Genomic DNA, 26,709 nt, shown 5'->3' with positions numbered 1-26,709 from the left:
GTCAATTCAAGCCTTAAATTTCTGGAATTCAACTTTCTTACCTTTTCTTTGAATGTGGCTATAGTGGGAGTTGATTTCCATAGTGTGGGATGGACCCAGGGTTTCTGAAAAATAAAAGAAAATTGTCGATTTAGCATTTTAGTTCTCAAATAATAAGACACTTAGCAAAATATTTGAATAAATAATTTTTTTAAAAAGTTTTTTACTATTTATTTAATTTCTGTTTTATCTTTCTTGAAATTCCACTTTTAAACTCAGATATTCAAGAAAACCTGAGACATTAGTAATCACGGATTTGCTTGTATATTAAATGTTAAATGCCGCGATTTCCTTACCATGTTATTTAAAATAATCATAATAATGATAATACGATAACCAGTTAGACCTAAACAAAAATCATCAGACTTCAACGAATTATTGTAATAACAATTTTATGTATTTTTTAAAAAACCAATACTACGTATTAATTTTTCATCGCGTTACAGATAGTTTTGTATTTGCCTCTGCTAAGAAGTTAATTTTTTTTAAAAAAAAGTAAACAAAATAACAATCGTAAATAAAATGAATTATTATTTTTTTTCCTAGAAGGAAAGTTATTATTTTATTTAAGTTTACATTTAAGCATGTTAGAACTTCGATCGCAGACGATTTCTTATTTTTTCAAATGTTATATAAAATTGTTGCATATTTATTATCCCAAACGACATGTGACAAATTTGAGCATTTTTAAACATATTCAAGGTTAACTGTAAAATGTAAACAGCTAGTTTTTCAGTAACGTTTCAATTTATATTTGATGACAAATATAAATATTTATTCTCTAGGTCTCGTCTGCTTAAATGTGTAACTTTTTATTACAGTGTTTGTTACTGCTTTGAATATTAATGAAACAAAGTTAGTTTATCGCTGTCAGAGATCGTGATGTTTACGTATTAGTTTCGTATCTGTTATGGATATCTACGTAGCATTAAACACAATATTTAACAACTGCAAGCGTTTTATGTATCGTCTACATCACAAATTTCCATTAGTTCGTGAATTTTTTTTTAATCTTTGTTTCATGAAGACATTCTGTATGTTTAATAATTTTTAATTAAAAAATTCAGATGATATCATTAACTATAAACTAACCTGTATTATCCTAATTGACTGTACATTTTATATCCATTATATTGAAATAGAATCAGATTTATGGATGATGCCAAACCATTTGAACAAGCAAGCTTCAGAGAAAGTTTCTGCACAATAGATCATTCCATACTATTAATTGAGTAATAAAAAAAAAGTAAATGAATATTATCCTCCCATATTTAGTGTTTGTGGATTCTGAAAAAGCCTTTGATTCTTTATATCAGCCAAAAATAATAAACAGCTTAAAGCAGCAGGATATCTCAGACAATTATTGTATATGAAATTATTAAAAATTACATGTCATAACTCAAGCGTCCGTGTAGGTTAGTGGGAGTGGCATGTGCTAGGCTGCTAAAGAATGGTGGTTTAAGATTAATTCTAGTCGCTGACTAGAACTTTTTTTTTTTTTTTTTTTTCGCGTAAACTCAAGAAAATTAGCATTAATTACAAATTGACAAAAAAAAAAAAAAAACAGAAAACGAAAAAAAAAGGATCAATCTTTTATCAAAGAGAATAATTTTGTGTGAATATAAGGATGTTCTCCAAGAATCTTAACTTTTACTATGACGGTAGAGCTCACATCGAAAGGAAACTATTTCGTTTTCTTCTTGCAAGCATTATTAAAAAAAAAAAAGAAGTACGTTTTTGGAATTATTTTCTCCATCATTTTTAATATGCTTAAAACCGATAAAGAAAAGATTCAATCAGTGTTACTGACTGTCAAAATTGATTGCATTTTCCCCTGGAGATTATGAATTTTTATAAACGAAGATCTCAACACCCCACATTTACAGAAAAACTGGAGATAAGGATTAGTTAGAATTATTTGCAAAGCGATAGTGCAACAAAACCGATACATCGATTTGTTAATTGCATGTATTCTTCTTCCGGTTGGCTAGTTTTGGGATTAAAAAAATATTAAAAAAAAACCGGCTTCGAGAGGAGAAACTTTGCCAACACCTGAGACCAGCTAAACACTTTCTATCCTTCAGTTGAGAGCAATATCGCGTGATCCTTCTCTGCAAATGCGCTGCTTACAAGAAAAATTCCCATTCGTGAGAATTCCTTATTGAAATTGAAACTTAAGATCCCCCCCCCCACTAAATACACACACTTATCCCTAGAACATATGCACTTCGTAGAGAGTATAAAGAATTACCGTTATAATTTTTTATAAATCACAGTCTAGCATGGCGTTATTTATTTGCAGCAGTCAACGATCCACCTGAAAAGGATGGAATTATGTCACGTAGCTTATTATTTTCTTGAAGATATCGGGAAGTGGAAGAATGCATGCGTTTCAGAGTATATGTACTCCACACGCTGCAATTTTTTTTTTTTTTTAATATATTAATTCTTGTTTTTTTGTCTGCATATAAAATCTGCAAAAGGAAGACAAAACTGAAAGAAACTGTTAACAGCTACATGTCGAATTAACAGACAAATAAAACGTTTAACTAAAAGACATAAAAAAGTGGAACATTTCGAATGCATTCACTATTACAAAAAAAAAAAGGAAAACAAATTAAAACATAAAATTATACTAACAAGATGAATTCGAGTTAATCAATGAAAATGAAACGAAACTAAATATATAAGGATTAATACTTCTTTCAGTTAACGGGAAAAAAAATCGAGTAAAATGGAAATTGCTAACGATGAACTAACGACTTCATTTGAAACGAAATAAAGGGTAAAAAAAGAAACTAAGGTTTTAAAAAGATGTGGAAATATTAGAATACTTTTGCAAACTGAAAAAATAGTAATTAGATTAACCCTGAAGACGAGATGGGAACTCTGCGACAAATTAATAAATCAATAGACGTACATATTAAAAGCAACATTCTTACAAATAATTGTAGAGGCAAAAGAGAGCTATCCGTTACAAATTAATATCCATAAAAAAAACGAAGAATATATATAAAAAATCTGAACACGATATTTGTATAATGAAGCTTCTGAATAACAGTAAACATGGACCTAAGAAAAAAAAATAGTTCTAAAGCTTCTTTGTATGTATGAAAAGAATGCAAAATAGAGACGAATAATATTTCATATAAAACAAGAGAATGACAGCGGACAACAGAAAAAAAAAATCATTTTTTAATAGCATTGTTGTACAGTGAAGCCATCTATTATCTCAATGATGACGTCATGACGATGTACCTAAAACAGTTTTTGGAATGTAGTGTAGACATAATTTTGCAATTAAAATGATCCAATTAAAAACGACACATTTTGATAATGATCTGAAGTACCAAATTTCAAAAAATTACAACAAATTAAAGAGAAATTATTGTCATTATTTTGAATTTCTCTGTCTACATAAATAGTCCGATTACAGTAAAAATACAAGAACAATATTATCAAATCCTTTTTTAAATAAAAAATAAAAAACTTTCGCCATCTTCTAGCTTTGAGCGTAAGAATGATTTAAGTACAACCTTCAGATTGCATACGACCAAATACAATTCAACAAGCTCCTCATGTAACAAACTGGCGGCATTTGGTTTTAGTTGGCAAAATCTGTGTTTGAATCTCGTGTGGGTTGCGTGAAATGTGAATAAGAGGGCTTATTCACATTATACACTTAAGTCAGTTAGTCGATCGCATACGGAGATGGAAGGATGTTTCTTCCTAGAAGGTCATCAAACAGACTGGAGAACACACGCAATTTCAGATATAATACGATACCTTACAACCTTATGTATACCATATCATACCTTCTGCCAACGCAGCAAGTACATATAAATATAGACATACAGTTCAGGGTTCACTTTTCGACCATCTAGCTTTCTTTGTTATCCAGTGAAATATGGTGTCATGTGACAAACTTATGTAATCAATAACTCTATCGAGGGTGGACACTTTTCGAACCTCTCTAAAATTTTGCCAAACTTTGTCATTAGAAATTATAGGAATAAAACCAAAAGCGAACCTCGTGAATGTATTGCATATATACCATTATATTTCATCATCATCAAAATCCTGACATGTAAATTCCTCTTGGAATATACAGGATGTTATGACAGCAGCACTACATGAAAAAGTTACATCATTACTACCTTCTAACAACAATTATCATTCGAATCAATCTGTTGATTCAGATCTAAGAGTCAGATCTTATATTTCTGTGTTTTAATGCACTTCTAACTGCATCAATCCATCTAACTTTTGGCCTTAATCTGGGTCTTTTCCTGCCAATTTATTATTGGCTAATTTATTCACACCTTCTGAATTAAGCAGAATAGCTGGCCTCTTTTTATCCTTCCATTTTTGAGCTTTTCTGGTTCGAATATCATCTACTCCAGCTGCCTGACTTCCCACATTTCAGGTTTTCCATGACTTTTTCTATCTCAAATGATTGAGTATTGATATGTACTACTAATTGCATTCCTTTTAAATAGTTGCTCCCACTGTTCAGTTACTTCTTATTTCATTTAAGTCTCTCCAGAATAATTCTCCCAAACATTCAGAATATTTTCATGATCAGTTTCCACGACATCTTTATCATTTCTGTTTTCCCTTCTCTAAGTTTTTTCAATAGCTTCCAAAATATCTTCCTAATATTTACCTTCTATACCAGTCTTCTCAAGATTTTTCTAGCTGCTTTTTCACTATCTATCGCTTTTTTTTTTTTTTTTTACATACTCTCTATTCTCATCGGACATTTGCCGAGTTATTTGCAAAGAAAACAGAAAAGCACATCCAAAGTTCCTTAGCAAATAACTCGGCAAATGTCCGAGGACAGCCTCTCTCTCGCTTCTTGAGTCCACCATGGAATGGACTTCTGATTTTTCTATCTTTGCAAACAGCTTCTCCACATGCCTCTCTGAGTGAATCCATCAATGTTTTCTTCAGCGTCGGTTACTGAGTTTCCAAATTTTAATTATTGTTTTTCCAATTCCTTCATTCTACTTTCATTAATATTTGTGTCTACACTTGACCTCTCAAACCTGCTCAATTTTGATTCTTTTCAAAACTGTCTTGCATATTTTTCTTTTCAATATTATAATTTCAATTTCAAAAATCGAATTACATTCTCCCATGCTAGAGGGATAGTAATTGTCACATATTCGACGTTTTGTCTCTTTGCACTCGGTAAATGGTCCTATTGAAACAAAAACTGTAAAGGGGGCGACATATTTTTGTGAATGATTGAAACTTCAAATTTCAATAAAATTTCTTGTAGCTCGGATTCCTCAATAACTCAATACCCTTCTGTTCTTTAAATGAACAGAAGGGTAAAGCAAATCTAGTATTAAAATGTTTATGCACCACATGAAACGCAGCTAAAAAGAAAACTATGGAAACCTATATTCACTATTCCAGTACTACTCTGTTGAGTTTCGAGTTTAGTACTGAAATACTGAGTATGGGTTTCCATAGTTTTTTTTTTTTTTTTTGGGGGGGGGTATCTTTCAGAGGCTGACATTTTCCAATTTTTTTTATTTTCTCTACTACGAAAGCTATATCCTCGAAACAATTTGTAGGTAATACATTAGGACTTGTTGAACAGCGTCCATCGCAGCGTTCTCTACCCCCCCCCCCCCTCAACTGGTGAAAACAATCCAGATTGAGTAATGAGATGAGATTTTGGGTGTGGAGTAGAAGTCATATGGTAACGTCTGGGTGAATACTGACTGCTTTATTCAGTGCGTATTTATTCTTTCGGATCCTGTCATGTGGTTAGGGGTGAGTGCGAAATGTGAGACGACACGATATTTTGCTTAACGCATCATGTGAACTATTATCGTAGATATTCTGTCGCTTTTTCACTTAATGAGGAAAAAGTTGAAAGGTTATCCATATCACGTTTATTGCAACGGAGAAAATAAAAAATCAATTACGAACTTTTTTTTTTATAAGCCTTTGCACTCGCACTAGAGGAATGTTAGAGAAGGAAGTTTAAATTTACTACCACTAAAGACTTATAACGAGCGTTTTTTACCATCACATTAAGGAGAATAAAGATGCAGAAATTATTCGGATATTAGCAAATTTCTTTTCGTGCTGCTATGCAAGAAGAGAAATTTGCAGTTAAGAACAGCAGAAAGAATAATTTTAAACAGGATAAGTTTATGTTCTGAATGAAAGAAATTAATGAACGTGTAATTTTAGGAATGTGCTCATCAAAAATCCCGATGGCATTTCTTGTTATTATAACACATGCTGATACTACAAGGATTCCTTATGCAAAAAAGAAGAAAATAAAAGACACCGTGACTATATTGATGGGCAATCTACAGACACGGCGTGTATCCAAAATCGCATTCTTAGGACTAAAAACCTTCCAACGAAACAAACAAACAAAAAAAAAAAAAAAAAAAAAAAAACTACTTAAACACGAAGATACTGACGAGTCGGGAAGATAAATTTATATATATAAAAAAAAAAACTCATTCAGGCGGACATGACGTTTCTTTCAGACAAAATATTTCATTCAATACGATCCATAAAACAGATAAGAGATAAAGAGACTAAACGGTATGAACTACATGATAATAATTGAGTCATCTGCTTAGACCCACAACAGTTGTTATTAGTTGGTAGTCAAATATAGCAATTAGGCCTACGGCAGTTAAAGTTGCTTCGCAACTGGTTCGCGTGTTACAAATATAGCGTTATCTCGAGATAATGGTACCAGCTATCAATGTCACTGCTAGGAGATTCAAAGCTCCTGTGTTGGCCGAACAACAAAGCGTGGTAACAAAATATAGCCCGCCTATTATTATGAGTGTATTTTGGGCAACTGTTTTCATTTCGCGCACGCTTTTGGCATTCCCAGAAAAGCGCTTTTATCGTCTTTTTTTTTTTTTTTCCTCTCTCTCTATTTTCTCTAAGAGTCAATGACCTCAGGATTATCCTCATCATCGTACAGCGCAGGAAGTTCAACCGAAGTATTTTTCTAAATTATTTTGCTAATCGTATGCGAACTGTTACCATTTTCTTGTAATCGAAAATAATTATAAATAGATTCTTTCTTTCTTTCTTCTAATTATAAATAGCTTGGCTATTTTTTCTGTGACATTCCAAAAATAAATTTTTAAAAAAAGGAAATAAACACATAACTGTCTCTCATTTAAAATGTAGAAATAATTCGAAAAGTATTTGGGTCACTACACTTCCTTGACTTCTCACTCCACAGAACAAGAATATTATAAGTCCAACTATTCCAAATACTTAAAATATCAATAAAAACACTCAACATTCAAATAAGTACTCAGAATGTAATGACAACGAAGACCTTTTTGATTATATTATAATACTAACACGAACCTACTTTAACTTCAAAAAATATCATTAAAAAGTCAATCTTCTTGCAATATAAAATAAAATTTTCTTTATTCTACAACATTAATTCATATTTTTAAGATGAAGTTCTTATTCTCAGTCTTCTATAAAGAGACGGAAGTCATCCAAAGAAAACTGCACAAACTATAAGAATTATTCAAGGTCCTACCTATCTACTCAAGTTTATGTGGAATTCTATACTATCAAGTCCAGTCCACAATCTGAATGACCAGTAGTACTTGAGAAGGGGGGGGGGATTCTCAAACAGTAAGTGTAAGCATATCCTAATTATCACTAAGTCCCCTCTTTTGAATCTTTACGTGGTATATTGCCCTCAGCAATATTTCGATCAGTATATGATTCGATGATATAAAATGTAAAATAGAAAGAAAAAAAACCCGGATAAAACGTATCTGTTTCTCATCACATTGGCGATATCACCAGTTATTAATTATTTAACGTTTTGATTTAATTTTTAATTGAAAAAAAAATATTAGTCATTTATGACAATAAATGTAATATTCCTCTATTATCTAATTGTAACATTGGCGCCAAAGCCACACATCTAAGGATGACATAAAATAGTATATATTGGATTTGTAGAACTCTTGCGTAACTTTTATGTTGATTTGGAAATTAACAACAAAACTTTGATGTTATTGTTTTTAACTGATATTTAGAAATGGTATATATGAGATAAAAGTTTATGCCTATACGATTTTAGCAGGGTCGGTGAAAACTTAGTCACAATATAATAATACAGAAATGTGTTTGTCAAAGTTGGGATGGTATCGTAAAATAGAAAACAACCATATTTTTTTAAATTACCAGAGATGACTGGTCTGTCACTTTTATTTTCTTCCTTCTTACTTTGTTTCCAACGTTAGGAGTTATTTGAATTCTCGGTTGTTCTTTTCCTTTTGTCGGTACAAATCCATTCAGTAATTAATAGTTAACGTCATGACTCCGAAGATAAATACTTGAGTTAATTTTTTCATGATAATCTCACCCACGCAAAGGTTACAAATCTACATCACGAGAGCCATGAGTAGACCAAGATAATCAGGAAACGTTGCTCTAGAGACTAAACAAAGTAGTATTTTTCCAAGCTACTGTCCTACAATAAACAGAGCAGCGGTTTCAGTGTGCAACGAAGTTCATCCACCACCTGACTATCTGACCTGATATTTTGTGTCCGTAAGTCAACACCAGGAAGAAATTCGATGTTTGCAACAATCTGTGTACTCATTCAAGATTTCTGCATCTGAGGTAACCACTATTAAATTTAAGAAGGGTTTATCTTCCTGAGAAACTCTGATATTTTCTCCCACGAAACAGATAAACAAGCAAATAAAAAATGTAGATGATAAAAAATAAGTCACCTGATCTCATGATCTCAGCTTCATCTGCTATAATTCTAAGAACCGTAACCATGTTCTCCTACGACGTCTACTTCTTACCACAAACGAATTCTCATCTCAAGGTCTGAGATTTTCAATGGAAAAGTTTCAGCAGTCTGTAATGGAAACGATCAAAGAGGTCGCAAGAAGTAGCCGCCAAAATGGCTTTGAGATTTTCTCCACAAGTTAGAAAAAAAAAAAAAAAAAAAAAAACATGAGCAAAAAACCGAACGCATATAGACCTTTATGTATAAATGGCAATCGAATATCGATAAGTTGAGGTTTAAAAAAAAACACTTTTTTCTAGCCAACTCCTCCATGTTTCCAAGAACTTGTGACGTCTCGTGTTCGTGTGATATTTTAAGGATCCTTAAAGTCCAAGTGGTTATAAACGACGGTTCGATTACACCACTATAAACAATGACACTTGTACCTTTCACGTATTTACAATTGGATATATTTTATCTGCCATTCCATTCGGTAGACGAATGACTGCATTTCTGCTGAAAATAAGGAAATGACGTCACTAATACAAATGTTCTAGAAAACTGTAGGATGTACACAAGCAAACAAATAGAAATCAGTACTTTATTGTACGAGATAAGATATAAAACCTCTCCCTCTTTCAAGACTCAGTGCTCGTGTCCGCGTTATCTGAGTGTAGAAAGATCTCACAAGTTGAACAAACTTGTAAGTACGTGTTTTATCTTTCGAGGTAGAGGACAGTTTGAAACAAGCTCCGCTCCAATGAATCACCTTATTTTGACCTGCAGTATTTGTAAACCAATTCGACTGTTGCTACCCTGTTTGATGTGGGGTGATCTTCACTCGAGTATCGATCATTAGTTGCTGTATGTGGAATAAATAACCTTTTGAACTCGTCATATTTTCCGCTTGAATGGATTCCGGCATTACGATCGTCTATTTAAGAGAACCGTCAACTTCGCAAAGTTATTCGGAGTCAATCAAGGAGGAAAAAGTTGCTTAAACCAAAATACGGTGAAGAATAAACTACTCTATCTTCATTTCTGTAGCTTGTTTGGCACGCTAGATAAGCAAGGCTAGTCGATCTGTCTGCTTACATAACGGAAACGTCTTTCCTAGATGAAGGTTGGTCGATTGGTAGAGCCTCTGCTACTAATGGCTTGCAAAAGGTTAAGCAAGTTTGAGCGCGGTTATTAGTTGGAGGGGTACACTCTCCCTCGATGAGTGTTTGAACTCCCTGGAGGTGTCACATTAATAATAATAATAATAATAATGCAACTTCAGTGTTTCATAAATGTGGGCTATTGTTGGCTCTTTATCCGAATTGGGAGTTGCATGACAAATAAAGAACTCTTGACATTTCGAGAATTCATACACAACTCGACAACATGGATTATTCTTGTTCAATTCTTATTAGTTTCCTTGTGCAACGTTCTTCTTTCTAGTTTTAACCTTCATGTTATAAATAAACAGAACTCTTCCGAGTATCGTTTAATGCAAGGCATTCCTCAAAATATTCAGGCGTTTCTAGAACTATTTTTTTCAAAAAATGCAAAATCACAATGTTATTAAATGGTAAGTAATCTGTTACGCTTTTGTTTGAGCTCCGGGAAAAAATAACTGCGAATAACGGACTTTATCCATGTAAACAGACTACTCCAATGCATTAAAATCGTAGGTCAAGTGATCATACAATAAAATGTATGTAGTGTCAAAAACCATTATTATTATGGCATTTCAAGAGTTTCTGAACTGCAGTGTAAAATTCGATCTACAGCTTAAAAAATAGACCGACGACGTACGCGTATGTTCATTCCTGCTTACATACGATAACGCAATAAGTTAAATGGGAGTGTATTTGTAATGCATATCCCAAAAGTCTGCTTTCAGTGACAGTCTAAAAACAGACCCTTTTTCTTGTTAACTCAAATTGTCCTAGTGAATCCGTGTGATAAAACAACAAAATCGTTTTTTGTAGTTTCTCAAAGAATGAGCTTGCTTTTTTTAGTTGTAAAAAGACAAATCTGAACAGAATTGGGTTTCTTTCATTGGCATTACGGCTAAAGGCTGTGCTGCCATTTGATAAGGTACCATATAATACATTTATTTTGATCGAAATCCAAATATGTCTATTCTGAATAGCGTTGCAAATTTCACACTATGTACATCAGTACCAGGTGTGTCCACATATTACGATTTGGCTCGTTTGCAAGTAACTACTTCATTTCGAGCAATCCATAATCAGAACCTTTAAAAGATCAGCAAAGAAGTAATCTCTACGAGTGGATTCACCCTCTGTTTTAGCAACAGCAAGCGGAATTCTAGATAATTCTTAACTAGGCTGTCTTATGTACGCAATACGAGGGTGGTGTGAAAAGTTCTCGGCCTAACAATGAAAAAACGAATTTATAATTTAAAAATTATTTTCATTTTTCAACATAATCTCCCGTAAGGCTAATAGATTTATTCAAGCGATGCTCCACTGCCATTATCCCATCCCTGTAGTGGTTCTCAGTAAGATCTGCAAAATACCCCTCCACAGCTGCAATCACCTCTTGATTCGAAGAAAAACGCTGATCAGCGAGGAAGAGTTTTAGTTTTGGGAAGAGATAGAAGTCAGAGGGAACCAAATCTGGGGAATAAGATGGATGTTCCAATAATTAATAGTGCAGATCCCTTAATTTTCCCATTGCCAAAACACCTTTGTGGGCAGGTGCATTGCCCCGAAGGAAGATGATTTTTTTCTTCTGCAAACCGGGTCTTTTCTCAGATTTTTTTCGTCTAAGATAATTAATAAACAAAATGCTTTTAGGATCTCAATACACCGATGCCATGATCTTTCCTACTGATGGAACCGACTTTGTCTTCTTTGGCGCTGAACAACCGGCTTTTGTCCACTGTTTTGACTACTGTTTGGATTCTGATGTGTAATCATGAATCCAAGTCTCATCCATAGTAATAAATCGACTCACAAAATCAGTTTTATTCTTGTTAAATGCTCCAAGCACTGTTTAGAGATTTTCATGCAAATATGTTACATTTTCATGCTTGGGAGCAAGTGCGGCACCATCTTACGCAAAGTATTTTATTTGCAATTCTTCATGCAAAATATATCCTGCACGGTCTTTTGAAATGCCCATAATCTCAACAATTTTACGCACTTTGACTCGCCGGTCAAATTGATCAATGATTTCTGGTGCTGTTACACTTTTTAGACGTCCTTCACTTAGAGCATCTTCAAGGCTGGTATGGCCACGTTTAAACTCGGTAGCCCATTTCTTAATTGTCGAAAATGAAGGAGAAGAGTGCCCATAAACTTTTATGAATTTCCTTTGGCATTAAACTTTCTTTTACAAAGAATTTCATAACCGCACGATACCCAATTTTATCCATTTCAAGAGATACAGAAAACACTTTCGCTTCAGACAGCTGTATATAACAAACTACTTGATAGAATGACTTGCAATTTCACATCGATGCTTATGAGAGATGTACCAACTTAGAAAAAAAAAATCGTGTCGATAGTGTTAACATCTATGCTCGAGGCCGAGAACTTTTCAGTCCCCCCCCCCCCTCGTACGTCTGAGAATTATATGATCGCTTGATGATAACAAAGAACGGATTGTTGCATTTAAGCAGGTCCATAAATATAACATTTTATATTCTAACATTAAGTAGTGAAGTTAGTGTCACTGATGAATTTGCGCAGTCTATCCAGACGAATCCTTACTTATAATAATTTTAATAAGCCATTAACCAAGATTGCAATGTCGGGATATTTAATGAATTCCAGACAGTTGAATTAAAGGTTCTTCCTTGTTTACAAAAGGAAATAATGATTTTTTGTAGGAAGTTAAGCACCATTTTTGATTTGTCATTTGTTTAACTGTGCGACAACATGCACCCGGTATGCGGCTGTTATAAGAAATAGATAAATAAATAATAAAAAAAATAATTGCTTATGTTTTTATGCAGAATTCATTTCGTCTGCTACGCGACAATGCCAAACGAAAATCTAATTTCCTTTCTGTCACCGCCAAGAGGAAATGATGGGCGGATTTTCGTTTTGTACTTTGCTCAGGTTAAAATACAATGTTATTAAATGGCAAGTAATCTGTTACGCTTTCGTTTGAACTCCGGGAAAAATATATGTCGTTACTTACAGATTCTACGCTCCACTTAAAATACTCTTCTTTTATTTCTATTATTGCAGCAAATGAAGCGACCAACAAAAGGAAACGCACCTTCTGCATTCCATTTCGTGCACGTTTTTCTTTTGCCTAGTTGCCAAGATACAAAACTCAAGGCTCGTTTCGCCGGGTTAGTTAACAAAGTAAGGCTTAATGTTAGTATTTGGCCCGCTTCCAGTTGTACATCTTAATTGTCAGGCTAGAAAAGTTCGTTGCCTTTTACTGGGTACTCCTATTATTTTTGTCGTAATAAAAATCATAGAATCGGGTTATTTTTCTTCCTTTATTAATAAAATTAATATAAAGAAATATTAATATAAAATTAATATAAAATTAAGAAAATTAATATAAAGAAATTCGTTAGAAGTTTAACTGAGAATAAAAGACCGCCTTTTAATTTTAATATTTTTTATTTAATTTTGATATATATTTAATGTATATAAGCCAACATTTTAAGAATCATCTGTGAAATGGAAATCTAATTTAGAGATCTGTGGTGTTCAAATTTTTATAATACAAATGCACCCTCTTTGGGCTGGCCGATATTTTCGCCAGTCTCATGCGTACAATCTATGTCATTTAATAGTCTACGACTCTCATGTAAGACCGTCCCAAACTCACGTGCATTATCTAATTCAATCTGGCAACCATCCTCAAAGAACAGGATACGCATTCGCGGAGTAAGTGATTTCAAGAACCGTGTGTCAGACCTCATTACACCCGGGCTACTTCACTGATAGGTAGGAAAACCTGGTGAGCATCGCAAGGGATTAAAAATGAGGTCGAACTTTTTTAAAGCACACTCTGTTTGTTTAACCTCAATTTTTTTTTTTTTTTTTTTTTTTAATATGTTACTAGTTCGGTGAGCGCGCCAGATAAACGGAAGCAATGAAAGATAAAGGGATCTAGTGAGGCATGAAATTCTATTAGAGCTCCTCGAAGTTTAAAGAAAAGTCATGTTTGTCCTCCAATGAGGCGGTGAAAGTGAAGAACTATTTGGCATTGCATGGATTTCGTTTTTCTTTCTATTTTTCATCTTTTCAATTTTCTCTGCAAAACTACCAAAATTGCATTATTGAAAAGCAAAATAATAGACCTTTATTATTATTATTAATACGAGTTGTGGTGTTATTTTATAAACATGTTTTCTCCTCGACACAAACTAGCGCTGCATACTTGATTTCTTTGTCTATATCTTGTAGAACAATAACAAAATGTTCTTCCTAAATGCTAGAACTCCTACACGAATTCTTCATGTGATCATCTTAGATAACTTTGACTTGTTTATGAGAATTAGTTATATATTTCATCTCCTGGTCATTTTATTGAATAAAAACGTAGCTGTTGACAATCAATACCCAATGTCTAACAAGAAAATATAACAATGATTCGTTTAATCTAATGCAGACAAGAATTAAATTTCTATACTACGCACACGTGCATTATATAAATCAAGGAAGGAAGGATGTCTTGTGACGTCATAACACGGAAGATCCGTTACCGTATATCATTTTTTTTTTTTTTTTTGTTAAAGCATACATATCGCATACAACGGTATTGTCATTCAATAGTAAACTACTAAACATGAAATGCAACGCCACACCACGAATAAGCAGGAAATATAAACTGTAGAATAAATAGTGAATGTAAATGAATAGTGAAGTTAGAAATTAATCCATTAAATTTTCTCTTAGAAATTATTAGCCAAACACTGAAAATCGTACCAAAGGAGTTTAAATTCATCAAGAAGTGTCCATAGTTTTTACGCCTATCACCGCTAAAGGATGCAAATTTTTGGTTTCACTGAAATCAGATGAAAATACAGCATTTACTTGACCGTAAAAATGTAAAACTTTTTGCTTAGTGTAGATTGTAGCATGCATTAATTTCCACGAGTCAACGACCTGCTGATGAAAATTAATCTATAGCTTTCCAATATATAACCGGAAGTGTGAAGACATCTCTTCGCTGATGACTAAAATTTCGCGATATCCTCTGAATTATCGATGACACACACACACAACAGAGAGAGAGAGAGAGACGAACGTTTCACTAATAATTGAACGGAAAACACTAACTGACCCTGAAAGTGTGAAAGACTAATAAATAACACTTACGAATACTCACCCACTTATGGACAAGAGACTTGGGGTCGCACTCCAGTTCATACCGTACAAAGAAAGCTAACACAACAAACTTAGTCAGTCATCTCGCTAATGACGCTTTCGTCGCGAACAATCTCCACACAGCCGGAATATTACATCAGGCCAACTCTTATGAGCGGTAGAAACAGACTTCGGACTACAAAGAGCCCCTTGAAGTGCGTTAAAGACTTTCTTTCTTTCTTCCACATCAAACACCAAGCGAGTCAACGGACCTCGTAGCCACTAAAAGAGAAGCAACACGAAGCACAAGGTCGAGACTTGACGTCACCAGTTGTAATCAGAAGATAAGATCTGTTTACTCGCAAGTCTTGATTTCGGGTGAAATTATGATAACGTTCCTTTAGGAGTATAAGGAAGAATGTATGCGTGTGTGTGTCCAGGAAAAACAGTCTCCGGTACATTAATATTGATACTGTGGACGTCTAATGAAGTTCATCTACTATTTAAACACATTTACAAAACAACCATGCCTATTATGGTGGGATTCGAATCCAACTGCTGGTTGTTTAGCGGATACGCTAACCACTCGTGCCAGGACAGTGTAAGTTCGTTATTTAGATTATGCGAAAACAGTATAAAAGTTAAGGCCACGAGAAGAGTGTAAATTGCGCGTGAACGGTCAATATGTATGCTTTGCAAGGTTGGGAAGAAACCTATAATTTCTGGAGGAAATACTCTTTCATCTCTAAAGGAGAGCGCTTAACTCGTTCTCAGCTGAAAACATATGTAAGTTAGTTCCTGATGTTTTAAACGGAATTCAAACCTAGGTTTTCCCAACTAACGACATCGGCGCTTACTAATGGCTACACGGATGCTATTAACGATGATATGGTCATCCGTGCCTGCTGTCTACGCAACCGCAGGTTTTCTAATGCTGGTAAAGAACATCAATGCAATTTTGGATATCTTTTCTTTTGTTATCATGAGGTAAGACTTCAACTTTACGATGGGTATGAGAGATAAAGGAGTACAGATGTTGCAAGAATGCAATACGTTGTATGGCCAGTAGTGATGACGCAAGTATTAAATGACCAGGAGCAAGGAACAGTATGCCCGGCAACAGCTTGACGCCTACAGTGTCAGCCTTTTTTGTCCGCGAATTTCTTATGGCCGTTTCAACACTCTTTTGTACTTCGTTTCGCTCAACCGTTGTGGAGGAGCTGCTGGAATAACATCACGAATGATAATACTTTAGAATTCCATTAGGGATGTCTCAAGCTTAAAACGAAATTTTACTAATTCACTCCTCCCGGTAACTTTATAGTTGTTCACCCGCCAACTGGCTAGAGGAATGCGCGCAATTAACAGACAACACACGCTGGATTCACAGCCTTACTTCCCATAACCACAAACAACATGATTGCTCATTGATATGGCTTAAGAATACCACACATGAAAAGTTCAAAACTAAACATAATCATTAACCTTAAAAAATCAGTTTACAGACTTTTGATAAACGTTTTCTACCAAGGGAAGATAATGAATTTAAATGCGTGGTTAGCTTCTCAATGTAACCTTAATTATCGTTATTATTGTAGCATTTTTATTACGTCTAAGATGCAGCCGTTTTGACCATTTCACTTTAGGATGGCCCTTTTCAATATAAAAAGATTGCTATACTGAAGGAATGTAAGTTGCAAATACATAAAAATAAATAATAAATAAAATAAAATAAAATAAAAAATGAACGACAGAAAGAAATCAACAAATATGCTTTAATCGTAAGCAGAGTGAAACCAAATATGGACATTGGCAATTTATAACTAGATGATCGGGTTGCTAATCAATTTAACTAAATTATATCATGTATAATTCCATTTTAAGATCATCAACGGACATGTTGATGATCTTAATCTGTTACCAGACTGTTACTCTGGTAACAGATTTCACGAACTATGATTATATAAGCGTTAAAACGGACTGACTGATGCATTACAAATGTAGCTGGTTTGTAAAAATCATAATAACGATATAACTTTTTTTTTTTCCCCGGTTACTATATATTAGACACTAATCGAAAAGTCCAGGACTGTATCAGACTATCAGTAGTTGAGAAGCTTCGGCAAATTCTTCTTATACATCGCCAAGGGAAACTAATCGATGAGCTATTTTAGGAAACGAACAACGTGTCTGGTTGTCAAGGCAACTGGCTCTTGACCCATCAAGCCGTTTTTGGGAAGCGTAAAGCCATGACGCGTCTCGATCTTTTAAACTTTTTTACCTCTCTCTCTCTCTCTCTCTCTCTATGCTATCATCTCCCAGCATGCCCACAGGGTCCAAACAATGCCGGTAAGTGTAGCAAATTCTTACATCTACCAGAGGCTAAAGTTACCATTCAGTCTGTCATGTTTCCATCGTACTTTATTTTTAGGAGAACCACATGGAATAAAAGCAAACAGATTATACTTATGTTGAGCAAAGAATGTTTCTCCTAACTATTCAGTTTATAATCCTACGCTTAGACATTTTGCATAAAACGATTACACGCAGACACAATTGGATAACACCGGTTTAAAAATAGGTATGTAGAGATAAAAACGCTATGTTACAATAGATTTATAGTGATTCATCGCCATTCTAGACCTTATCGCCGCTTGATGTCGACGTACAAAATTCCTGGCGGCTGTAAATATTCTCTGCCACCGGATACTGACAGTGACTCGCTGGTTAAAGTACACACGATATTTTACACCAAGATTCTTTATTACCTTTGGATATTCAAAGTGAGCGTGTTACACGTACACGCTATCAAAAGAGTTTAAATTTTCTCCAAAATATGTGTAAAAGTAGGTATCATTGAGATCTTGGTCAGTGGCAACAGAGACCTTAGGAACAGAAATACATTTTGATGATAATTGCAATTTCCCCAGAAATGAAATTAGGTTTCTCACAAACAAAGAGGTAAGGAATTGCGAAATGTTCCTGTTTTCGCCGTGGCGGAGCGTTTTCATTACGCAATGGTAAGGATGAGACATCATTCCCCTTGGTTGAAAAGACGGATTGAAATCCCGTCTAACACACAAAAATGTCCATAAAGGCTTTTCAACTGAAGGCGAGTTTAGAGTTTCATGTTCTTTGAGTTCTCAAGCTAGTTGTCTGTTTTGAGAGACTAAAGAACTCACGCAGTTAACAGATATAGTACTTCATAGCTCAAACTGATTCGGATCTTGCAATCAAACATTCAAGTTACATCTAGTACAGTCCGAAACAGATAATAAACTAATTGGATGTACAGAATTTTTCTATCGCAGAAAAATTGCTTTATAACAGTTTTTCTTCTCGAGCTAAAGGTTTGTTGGAAAATAAAACCAATCCAAGAAAGTTTAAACAGATATATTTCGGAAGATTTTAATATAAAATATGATATGACTTGTTGGATGGAACGGATATTGACAGTGCATGGGAGGTGTTTAAAGAAATACTTAAATGATGCAATATCAGGATGTGTCCATGGAGTTCAAAAAATAAAAAGGATAGGAATGAAACGAATGTGTAACCTTATCAAGCAAGAGATTCGTATGAAAAATATCATGCAGAAGGAATATCTGATATCATCATGATGATGTCAGGTATAGAAATTATAAGCAGCAAGCTAGAACAGTCACAACTGTTGTACGGAAAGCTAAGTCTGAGTATGTAAAGAAACTGGCTCTGCAAGTTCAAGATAGTCCCAAAAATGGTGAAGAGTTTGGAAAAATTGGTTAGGATCCTTATACAGAAATGGATGTATACTCTGTAAAACATCATGGGTTTACTAAGGGAAGGTCATGTTTTAGCAACTTGTTCTTCTATAATAATGCTACCATTGAACTAGACAAGGGGAATGGATACACCATGATACTTTGGGATTTTGCTAAGGCTTTTGACAGAATACAGCATGGAAGAATGTTGCATAAATTGGAGAATATGGGTTTGGGTTATACAATATTAGCATTGATAAGAGAATGGGCTGGCTGACAGCTAACAAAAAGTGATATATGGGGGATGCCAGTCTGCAAGAATTAAGAATTAAGGTAACCAGTGGTGTGTGCCTCAAGGATCAGTCCTTGGTCCATGGTTATTCAATCTGTACATTAATGACATTGGAAAGAATTTGACGTGCGAATGCAGCTATTTGCCGATGATGCAAAGAAGGTATATAGGTAAGGTAATCAGGAGTGCTGCTGATATGCAGTACTTACATATCAGCAGCACCTGTGATTTGAATAGACTGGAATTGTGGACCTGTGAAAATGGCTATTGGGTCATGGTTATTAAATGTAAAGTCATGCAAGTAATTGTGTTGGTGGGATTATGGTAGAAGAAATGGATCAGGCTAGAAATTTTGGAGTTTTAGTAAATAGGAAGTTGAAGTTCAAGGGCCATATAGCAAAGATTACAAATATAACTCAGAGGATAATTAGTATGCTGAAACGAACTTTGACACGTAAAAATAAGGATGTCATTTTGCCTCTTTACAAGGCTTTGATAAGACCTCACTTGGACTATTGTGCGCAGTTCTGGTCTCGTAGTTTCCGTGGTGATTCTGATACATTGGAAAGAGAGTGTGAAAAGGAGAGTGTCAAACATGATATCAGGATTGTGGAAATGAAGACAGATTGAGAATTTATAAGCTATTAGTAAACAGGAGAAAGAGGGGAGATATGATTGAGATGTACAAAGTTTGGAAATAGTGATACAGGAATTCAGTTGACGGAATTTTTCAATTCGTGAGGGTGGGGAAAGGACAAGAGGGCATCCTTGGAAGCTGAGAATGAATGCCGCTAACAAGGGGGTGAGGGCTAGATTTTTCTCTCATAGGGCAGTGCGTGATTGAAATGATTTGCCATTGAATGTTGTGTGCGCAATTAACGCGAATGAATTCAAGAATGATAGGTGGTGTGTGTAAGAAGTGGCCTCCCTCGATGAGTCCCTGACTCTCTGGAGGTCTCTCTTAATACCAATAACAACGACAATAATAATAATTAGGGAATGATCAGTGATGGTAGTAGCTGCTAATCTTCAGCCTACTTCTGTTTTCTGCGCCAAAAAAATAGGGACGATAGCACAATCGATAAACTAGTTTTCTCCGCGCTGGAGGTGAAAAAAGAACAAAACGCGGATACGCACAAACGAAAAATCCGATAAATAATCAATTACGTCGCAAGAATAACCACAAAGCACCATAAAAGAAGAATATATATATATATATATATAACATTCAACTTCGCTCATAAATGTGAATCGTTTATTTAGCCTCAATTCGACAATTTTTCATTTTTTTTCTTTTTTCTGAATTTTAATGGTATACTATTCGGATTCAATATTTATAACTTCAAGTAGTCCGTCAGTCGCCATTTTTAGCCTCTGTTTCATATCTCTAGTAGTCCGGTCTAATGCCATGCTACGTGAAAACAGTACACGTTTAATTTCATGTGAAATTCCATCGCATGACTCCGCTGAGTAAGCGATTTACATGTTATGATAGTGCAGTTTCTATTTCTTTCCTATGCTCAGTGCAACACGTTCATAATAGCTGTCAATGCTTGCTAGTGGTCGACAATTTCCATTAAACGGAAGCAGTTAAGGAAGCTACGACAAAATGCCCTTAGAGATATTCAAAAGTTGAAGTGGCCCCTTTCTATTATCCTTCCCAGCAAAAAAAAAAAAAAAAAAAAAAAACACGAATTTTCAGAAAACTCTTGACAAACTCAAGAATAGTTTTACAAACAATACAAAGGTGAAGAAAATCGAATAAATGGGGAGTTTTCTCTCCTGGTGAGAGCCCACCACACTAGATTACTCGACTCGACTCTAAGTTTCGTGATTCTTTGAATAAGGTTTTCTGGCTTATCTACCCTTAGCCCACCCATGCTATTAATGCACGATCGGTTTAGAACCTTTCATAGGCGAGAGTTACACACATACAAAATAATATTTCTTTCTTTCGTGCTGCAAGTATTGATAATTGTTGATCTACAACTGTTTTATATCATCTGAAACTAAAATTCTGTTTGAAATGACTGATATAAAAAGCCAAAATCCCTCATTACACTAGATCATCATCATCAGCAACTTACTTCTGTTCACTGCTGGACGACTGTCTATTCATGCTTCTTCCAATTCGGCAGGTCTTGTGCATCTCTCCACCATAAATGTCCATGGCATCTTGTTATTTCACCATCGCATCTTACCACTTGTTATCAAATATGTTTAAGATAACCACAAATACTGCTTCAGTACAAAGCGTAGTACTGTATCTGACCTCAATATGTTGGTGGCAGTTTTTTTTTTGTAAACTCGTTTTCCCACAAAACAACAAACCAGCTAGTGAACCACACGTAATTTCAGTACAGTGACGAGGGTATGAAGCGCCTGTGGCAAGTGTCTAACTTGCGTCCCCAACTCAAAAATGACAAAAGTTTGAAAATTTTAAATGTAAGAAGTTAAATTTTACTAAATGCAATATGTTAAATACTTACTATTAACCCCATCACAACGAGTTGCAGTGTGTTGCAGAATTTGTGTGTCTAAAGCGGCGTATTGCCGAAATTTAAAAATACAACATGAAATAGAGGACTTTTATATCTATTTATTTATTTTTAACGTTTTGCGCCCCAAACCTAGTTGCGCCCGTGACGGACTACTCTTTCGCCACGCCCTCGTTACGGCACTACGTGATTCAACAGATATATCATCTGTTAAATTACTCATCTCTTTCTCTCTATGTCATCCGAGGATGGGTTAAGTTCCGCTGGTTAAGAGTTTACATGCATTTTTAATGCAGTCAGCATGTCACTTGGCTGCATCTGAGTGTTCATCAGACCAGTTTGCTTGAGAGAGGTAAAACCAGAATTACCGAAAGGAGAAAAAAAAAAAAAAAAAGCGCTAACTCAGTATGAAATTCGACAATAATTTTCTAAAACCTTAATTAATATCGTGCTTTAACAGAGACATTTTTGTACGGTCTATATAAATTTGAGGAAATGTATTTGGCAAAACGATCAACACTTTTAAAAAAACTGTTAATTTTCTCACTACTGTTTCCATTATCCTGTACCATTTCCGGTTTCATTAATTCAAACAGAATTTTTGTCTGTCTTACATATTCTGGCATCACCTTGTTGCCAAGTAACTGCTTTGCGCGCATAACCTTGACAAGAAGCATGACAAAACCATCTGTATATTTCCTGTAAGATTTTTACTGCACCTCCGCTTCAAAAAACCGGTTCGCAATTTTAATGAATATTATCGCTTCTGGAAGTTGCAGTGGCACGAAATGCTTAAAGGATAAACACTAATAGTAACAGATGGGTGAAAGTGTTGACCGTGTTATTTGAATGAGTTATCTTTCACATGTAATCCTTTAACTTCGCAGTTAATAAAAGAAGTATTCTTTTGTATTTTGCTGACTACTTTTGATTCTTACAATTTTCAGATATGGTATTATATTATGCTTCTCCCTTAAGACTAACTATTAATGAACGGAAGTAATATTTCTTTTTAAAAATATTTAACTATTTTATTTTCATGGATCGTGAAGAATCGCTGAAATAAAAATACAAATGCATTGACTCAACAATTTTAGTATCAACTACACATTCTTAAACATATTTTACTGATTACCATATTCCCTCTCTCTCTCTCTCTCTGTGTGTGTGTGTGTGTGTGTGTGTGTGTGTGTGTGTGTGTGTGTGTGTGTGTGTGTGTGTGTGTGTGTGTGTGTGTGTGTGTGTGTGTGTGTGTGTTTCTCTTAATTTAACTGTTTCTCTTGGATTTTATGGAGGACAAAGTAAATGAGACTATGAAACCAGTATATTAAGACTATTAATTGCTTATGTTCTTTGGCAACTTTATCTCCTTCGTAGGATACAGAATACAAGGTTCCAGGAGGAAATATCCTGCATCTCTATCGCTCACCTTCAGTTGAAATACCTTTATCATTTTTCTCCTTCATTATTGTGCTAGAAGATATTAAAACCCACTCTTTCTAGCGAAAAGGTAAACCTCGAGTCTTGAGATAGTGTTACGAAGAAGAGACGAAAAGAACATAAAAAAAGAGAATAGATGAAGACGATAAAGTGCACAAACAAAAGGAGCTTAACTACCTCGCGGATATCAAAAAATCTGTAGCAGTTCCAACGTCTGTTCTGAAAGAAACTCAAACGGACAGTAAACATTGAACAGTGTTTACAATTCCACATGTGCCATGTGTTCGTGTTCTGAAGCTTAGGTTTAATGTTGCTCTCATCTTTCACGTGCCAATAAGTTATTACTTCGTTTACATACATGGCGCCAAGATTACTCGAACAGATACAAGTAGGGACGACGGTGGCGTCGCGTATTAACCTAGTGAAGAAACGAGCATAGCAATCCACACGTTTACTGGATTAGCTTTAATATTCAAATAGCCGTGCATTGGTCGGGGATGTCAACCTGTACAGACAGCATGTGAAGTCGACTGTTTCTCTCACAAGTTATATCGCTATTCCTAGCAAATAGATAGGAATTCCTATTTATTTGCTAAGAAGGTGTACCGCTTTTCTATTGGCTAATGTACGTGAGGAGGGTATTAACGAGAATATCTGCATGCTTCACAGATCGGACTTCGTACCATGAAAGTATTTGGAGTATATCGATGATTAAATTATCGATGACATAGAAGTTTATTTTTACTTTCTCCCTTTCACAGACGCCACAATAAATAATAAAGTGGCGGAATGTAAATAAAGCAGAATGCAAACGGCGCATCAGTTCCAAAAATATCCTAACCACGGAACGTCTGCTGGGGGAGAAACCAGACAGATATAACCACAACATCTTTCTTGCGTATCTATAAGCAGTCGCGTAAAAAAAGGGGAGGAAGAAAGGAAGGGATGGAAGGGGGATGTTCAAAACGGAAGTTCTGAGGTCTCTTAACATTCGTATCCTTGACCGAGTGAGCAACTGTGAACTAATAACTGCACTTTACCAGGACAGAACTCACTCTTCATAAATATGTCATCTGTTTTGTTAATTTATTTGTCATTTGATGTATTTTGTTTGTTGGATGTCAATGTTGCTGATGGATTAGAGTGGTGAACTGGTTTATGGTGTAATGAATACAGAAAAATATCAAAAGTTTAAATGTATCTCTATTGGGATTTTACCAGCACTACTTGCATTCTCTCTCTCTCTCTCTCTCTCTCTCTCTCTCTCTCTCTCTCTCTCTCTCTCTCTCCCGGCATGAATGAACACAAATAACGTCTACACTCAACATGAACAAAACTTCAAAATGACATACCATCACCGCTAGAAAGCCTTGATGTGCCATTACTTACGTTAGTCATATTTTCTCTCGCTCTTAATAAAAGTAAGAGGAAATGATTTCAAGAATCAATTATCTGCATGTAGAAATGGAAGTAAGCCCGTTACCTCTGTTCACCTCGTCATTATCCTGTTCAAAGCTACAGAGTGAATATGAGGTCAGATGAGAAACGAGGATCTAGTGATGTATAAATGTCACAATCATACCTCCAAGTAAAGAAAGTAAATTGTGCTACAAAGATTCCTATTGACCAACTGACCAATAAAATAATGGATTATTTCTAGGAGAATAATATAATACATTATTCTAAGATAATAATATATTATATTCTGATATATATACATATATAAAATTCCATCCCTCTCTCTGCTATTACACACACATACACACAAAATATATCTTAAACAGGAAAAATATATATGATATAATTTCTTTACCTGACTGCCTGGGTACTGATCCGTAATTAAGAATACCAGTCGCCATTTCTACATCCATGCCATAGCTTGGCACCCTGGGAAGTTCTCTCGACAGATGATTCCCTAACAAACGCTAGACACAGGAAAGCCTGTCAAATGGATCCAAATGGGAAGGCGCAAGAGCCCAAAACTACCGAGGTTTAGCGATTCGCCGCGAACACAATGCGTTGTTTATGGACTTCGGTTGATCAAATCGTGCGTCGATTTACCTCCACAGCAAAAACACATGCACACACACGCAAGCACGTGAGCACACACACCTTTCCCTTCGGACGCAAGAGGAGAACGATGCAGTGCATATGAAATTCACCGAACGCAGCTGAAACACCGCCCCTATGCGATGAGCTAAAAATAGATTCCTCACACATATACAGACCCGTACACTAGCGCTAATGCTCTTCCAAGAACTGCCACTCTGCCCTAACTTGCTTGTTGCCAATCGACGACGTCTCGCGCCAGTAGCGCGCGCGCGCGCGCGCGCACACACACACACACACACACACACACACACACACACACGAGCAGAGCAAACCCTCCGATCAGAAAGGAAGCTCAGTGTTGCACAACGCGAATGGTAAAGACCTGGATAGGCGGCGAAGATGGGAAGCTATCTTTAGAAGGGAAGTTATAAATACCCTGGGTTTCTCGTGGAGAGTAAGAACGTGGAAATGATATTGTAATTATCAGGAAACTATGGCAACTACTCTCGTAACGGTTATTTTTAACAGTTCGCACTTTGTGTCCTTGTCCTCAGTCTAATTGTTTCGATGTTCTTCTACCGGCCACTTCCTTATACCACCAATTCCATCTCCTCTTTATTGCCATTTACTCGTATTTTCATTTATAGCCTTCATGTTTCGTTATATTCTTTTTTCTTCTTCTTCTAGACTAAAATTCAATTGGTGCAATTGAAGGATAACCTTACAATCGCAGTCGCTTATACTGTAAAATCTCCATTCTTGACATATCTTTGTCTTCGAGAAGCTCCTTCCTTTTTTTTTTTTTTTTGCAGCGAATTTATATTCAAGCATAAACTAATTCAAAATTCAAGCATAAAAGTTAATATATTTAAATAACTGTAAATAATTGTCTTCAGCGAAATAGACAAGTGTTATAAAAGAAGAACTACACAACTTTTGTCTCATCTGATTCTTCCTATCTTTCAAAATTAGTCGAGTATTTCTTAGTTCAGTATCAATAGCATATAATGATCGTAACTGCGCGTTTGCTTTCAACCTAATTCGACATTTTCGATGTCCCTCCCGCAAATCTCATTCTTTCATGTATTATTTTCTTGTTGAACATCTTCCGCATTTCTGTTTGCTGACAAACACTGTTTGTGAGTTTTCCATCATCTCTTGCCACTATAATGGCAGATTTGTTATCCACGTGCACATATCTTTAACGCACTCACAAGCTAAGCTGCAATTTACTGCTTGTGTCAGTCATGGCATCGTCGGCCAAATGCACTTTTGCACTGGAGTTTTCAGACATTATAGATTTGATATCCGCAAAAATTTATGCTTAGTGTCTTCAAGTCATAAAAACACAGAATGCAAAATTCCACAGAAATTGGATCAAGGAAATATATCTAAATTTACTTTTTTTTTTTTTTATCAGCTCCATCTACGGAAGTCTGTAAACTTATTGTACATTACTGTTCGTACAGTGGGAGGATTAAGGCTTACATAATCTGGAAACGCATCTCTAGGGCCAAAACATGGACCTTTTAGCCCTAGAGATTATTAATTATTAAATTAACTTTTTATTATGTTACTAAAA

At 35.1% G+C, this 26,709-nt stretch overlaps 1 protein-coding gene across 7 annotated transcripts in view; it reads right to left on the bottom strand.

Moving 5' to 3' along the window:
• LOC150109855 (histone deacetylase 4-like) overlaps window positions 1-26,709 on the bottom strand; it is a 579,471-nt gene that overhangs the window by 386,067 nt on the left and 166,695 nt on the right. For 4 of the 7 annotated variants that reach the window (XM_090397008.1, XM_090397036.1, XM_090397014.1 and 1 more), the window contains one exon: window positions 42-104. In XM_090397008.1, the coding sequence (XP_090253134.1) occupies window positions 42-104 (63 nt within the window). Of the gene's footprint in view, window positions 1-41; window positions 105-15,127; window positions 15,328-24,888; window positions 25,353-26,709 lie in introns of those variants that run through there. The other 3 variants (XM_090397040.1, XM_090396999.1, XM_090397028.1) reach the window with 3 other exon arrangements.

The sequence above is a fragment of the Typopeltis vanoorti genome, chromosome 1, assembly GCF_054136105.1.
Source record: "Typopeltis vanoorti isolate ZY-2024b chromosome 1, IOZ_Tvanoo_1.0, whole genome shotgun sequence".
In the NCBI taxonomy this organism is placed as follows: domain Eukaryota; kingdom Metazoa; phylum Arthropoda; class Arachnida; order Uropygi; family Thelyphonidae; genus Typopeltis; species Typopeltis vanoorti.
Note: the sequence above shows the minus strand (reverse complement) of the source record. Positions and strands in the feature narration are given on the sequence as shown.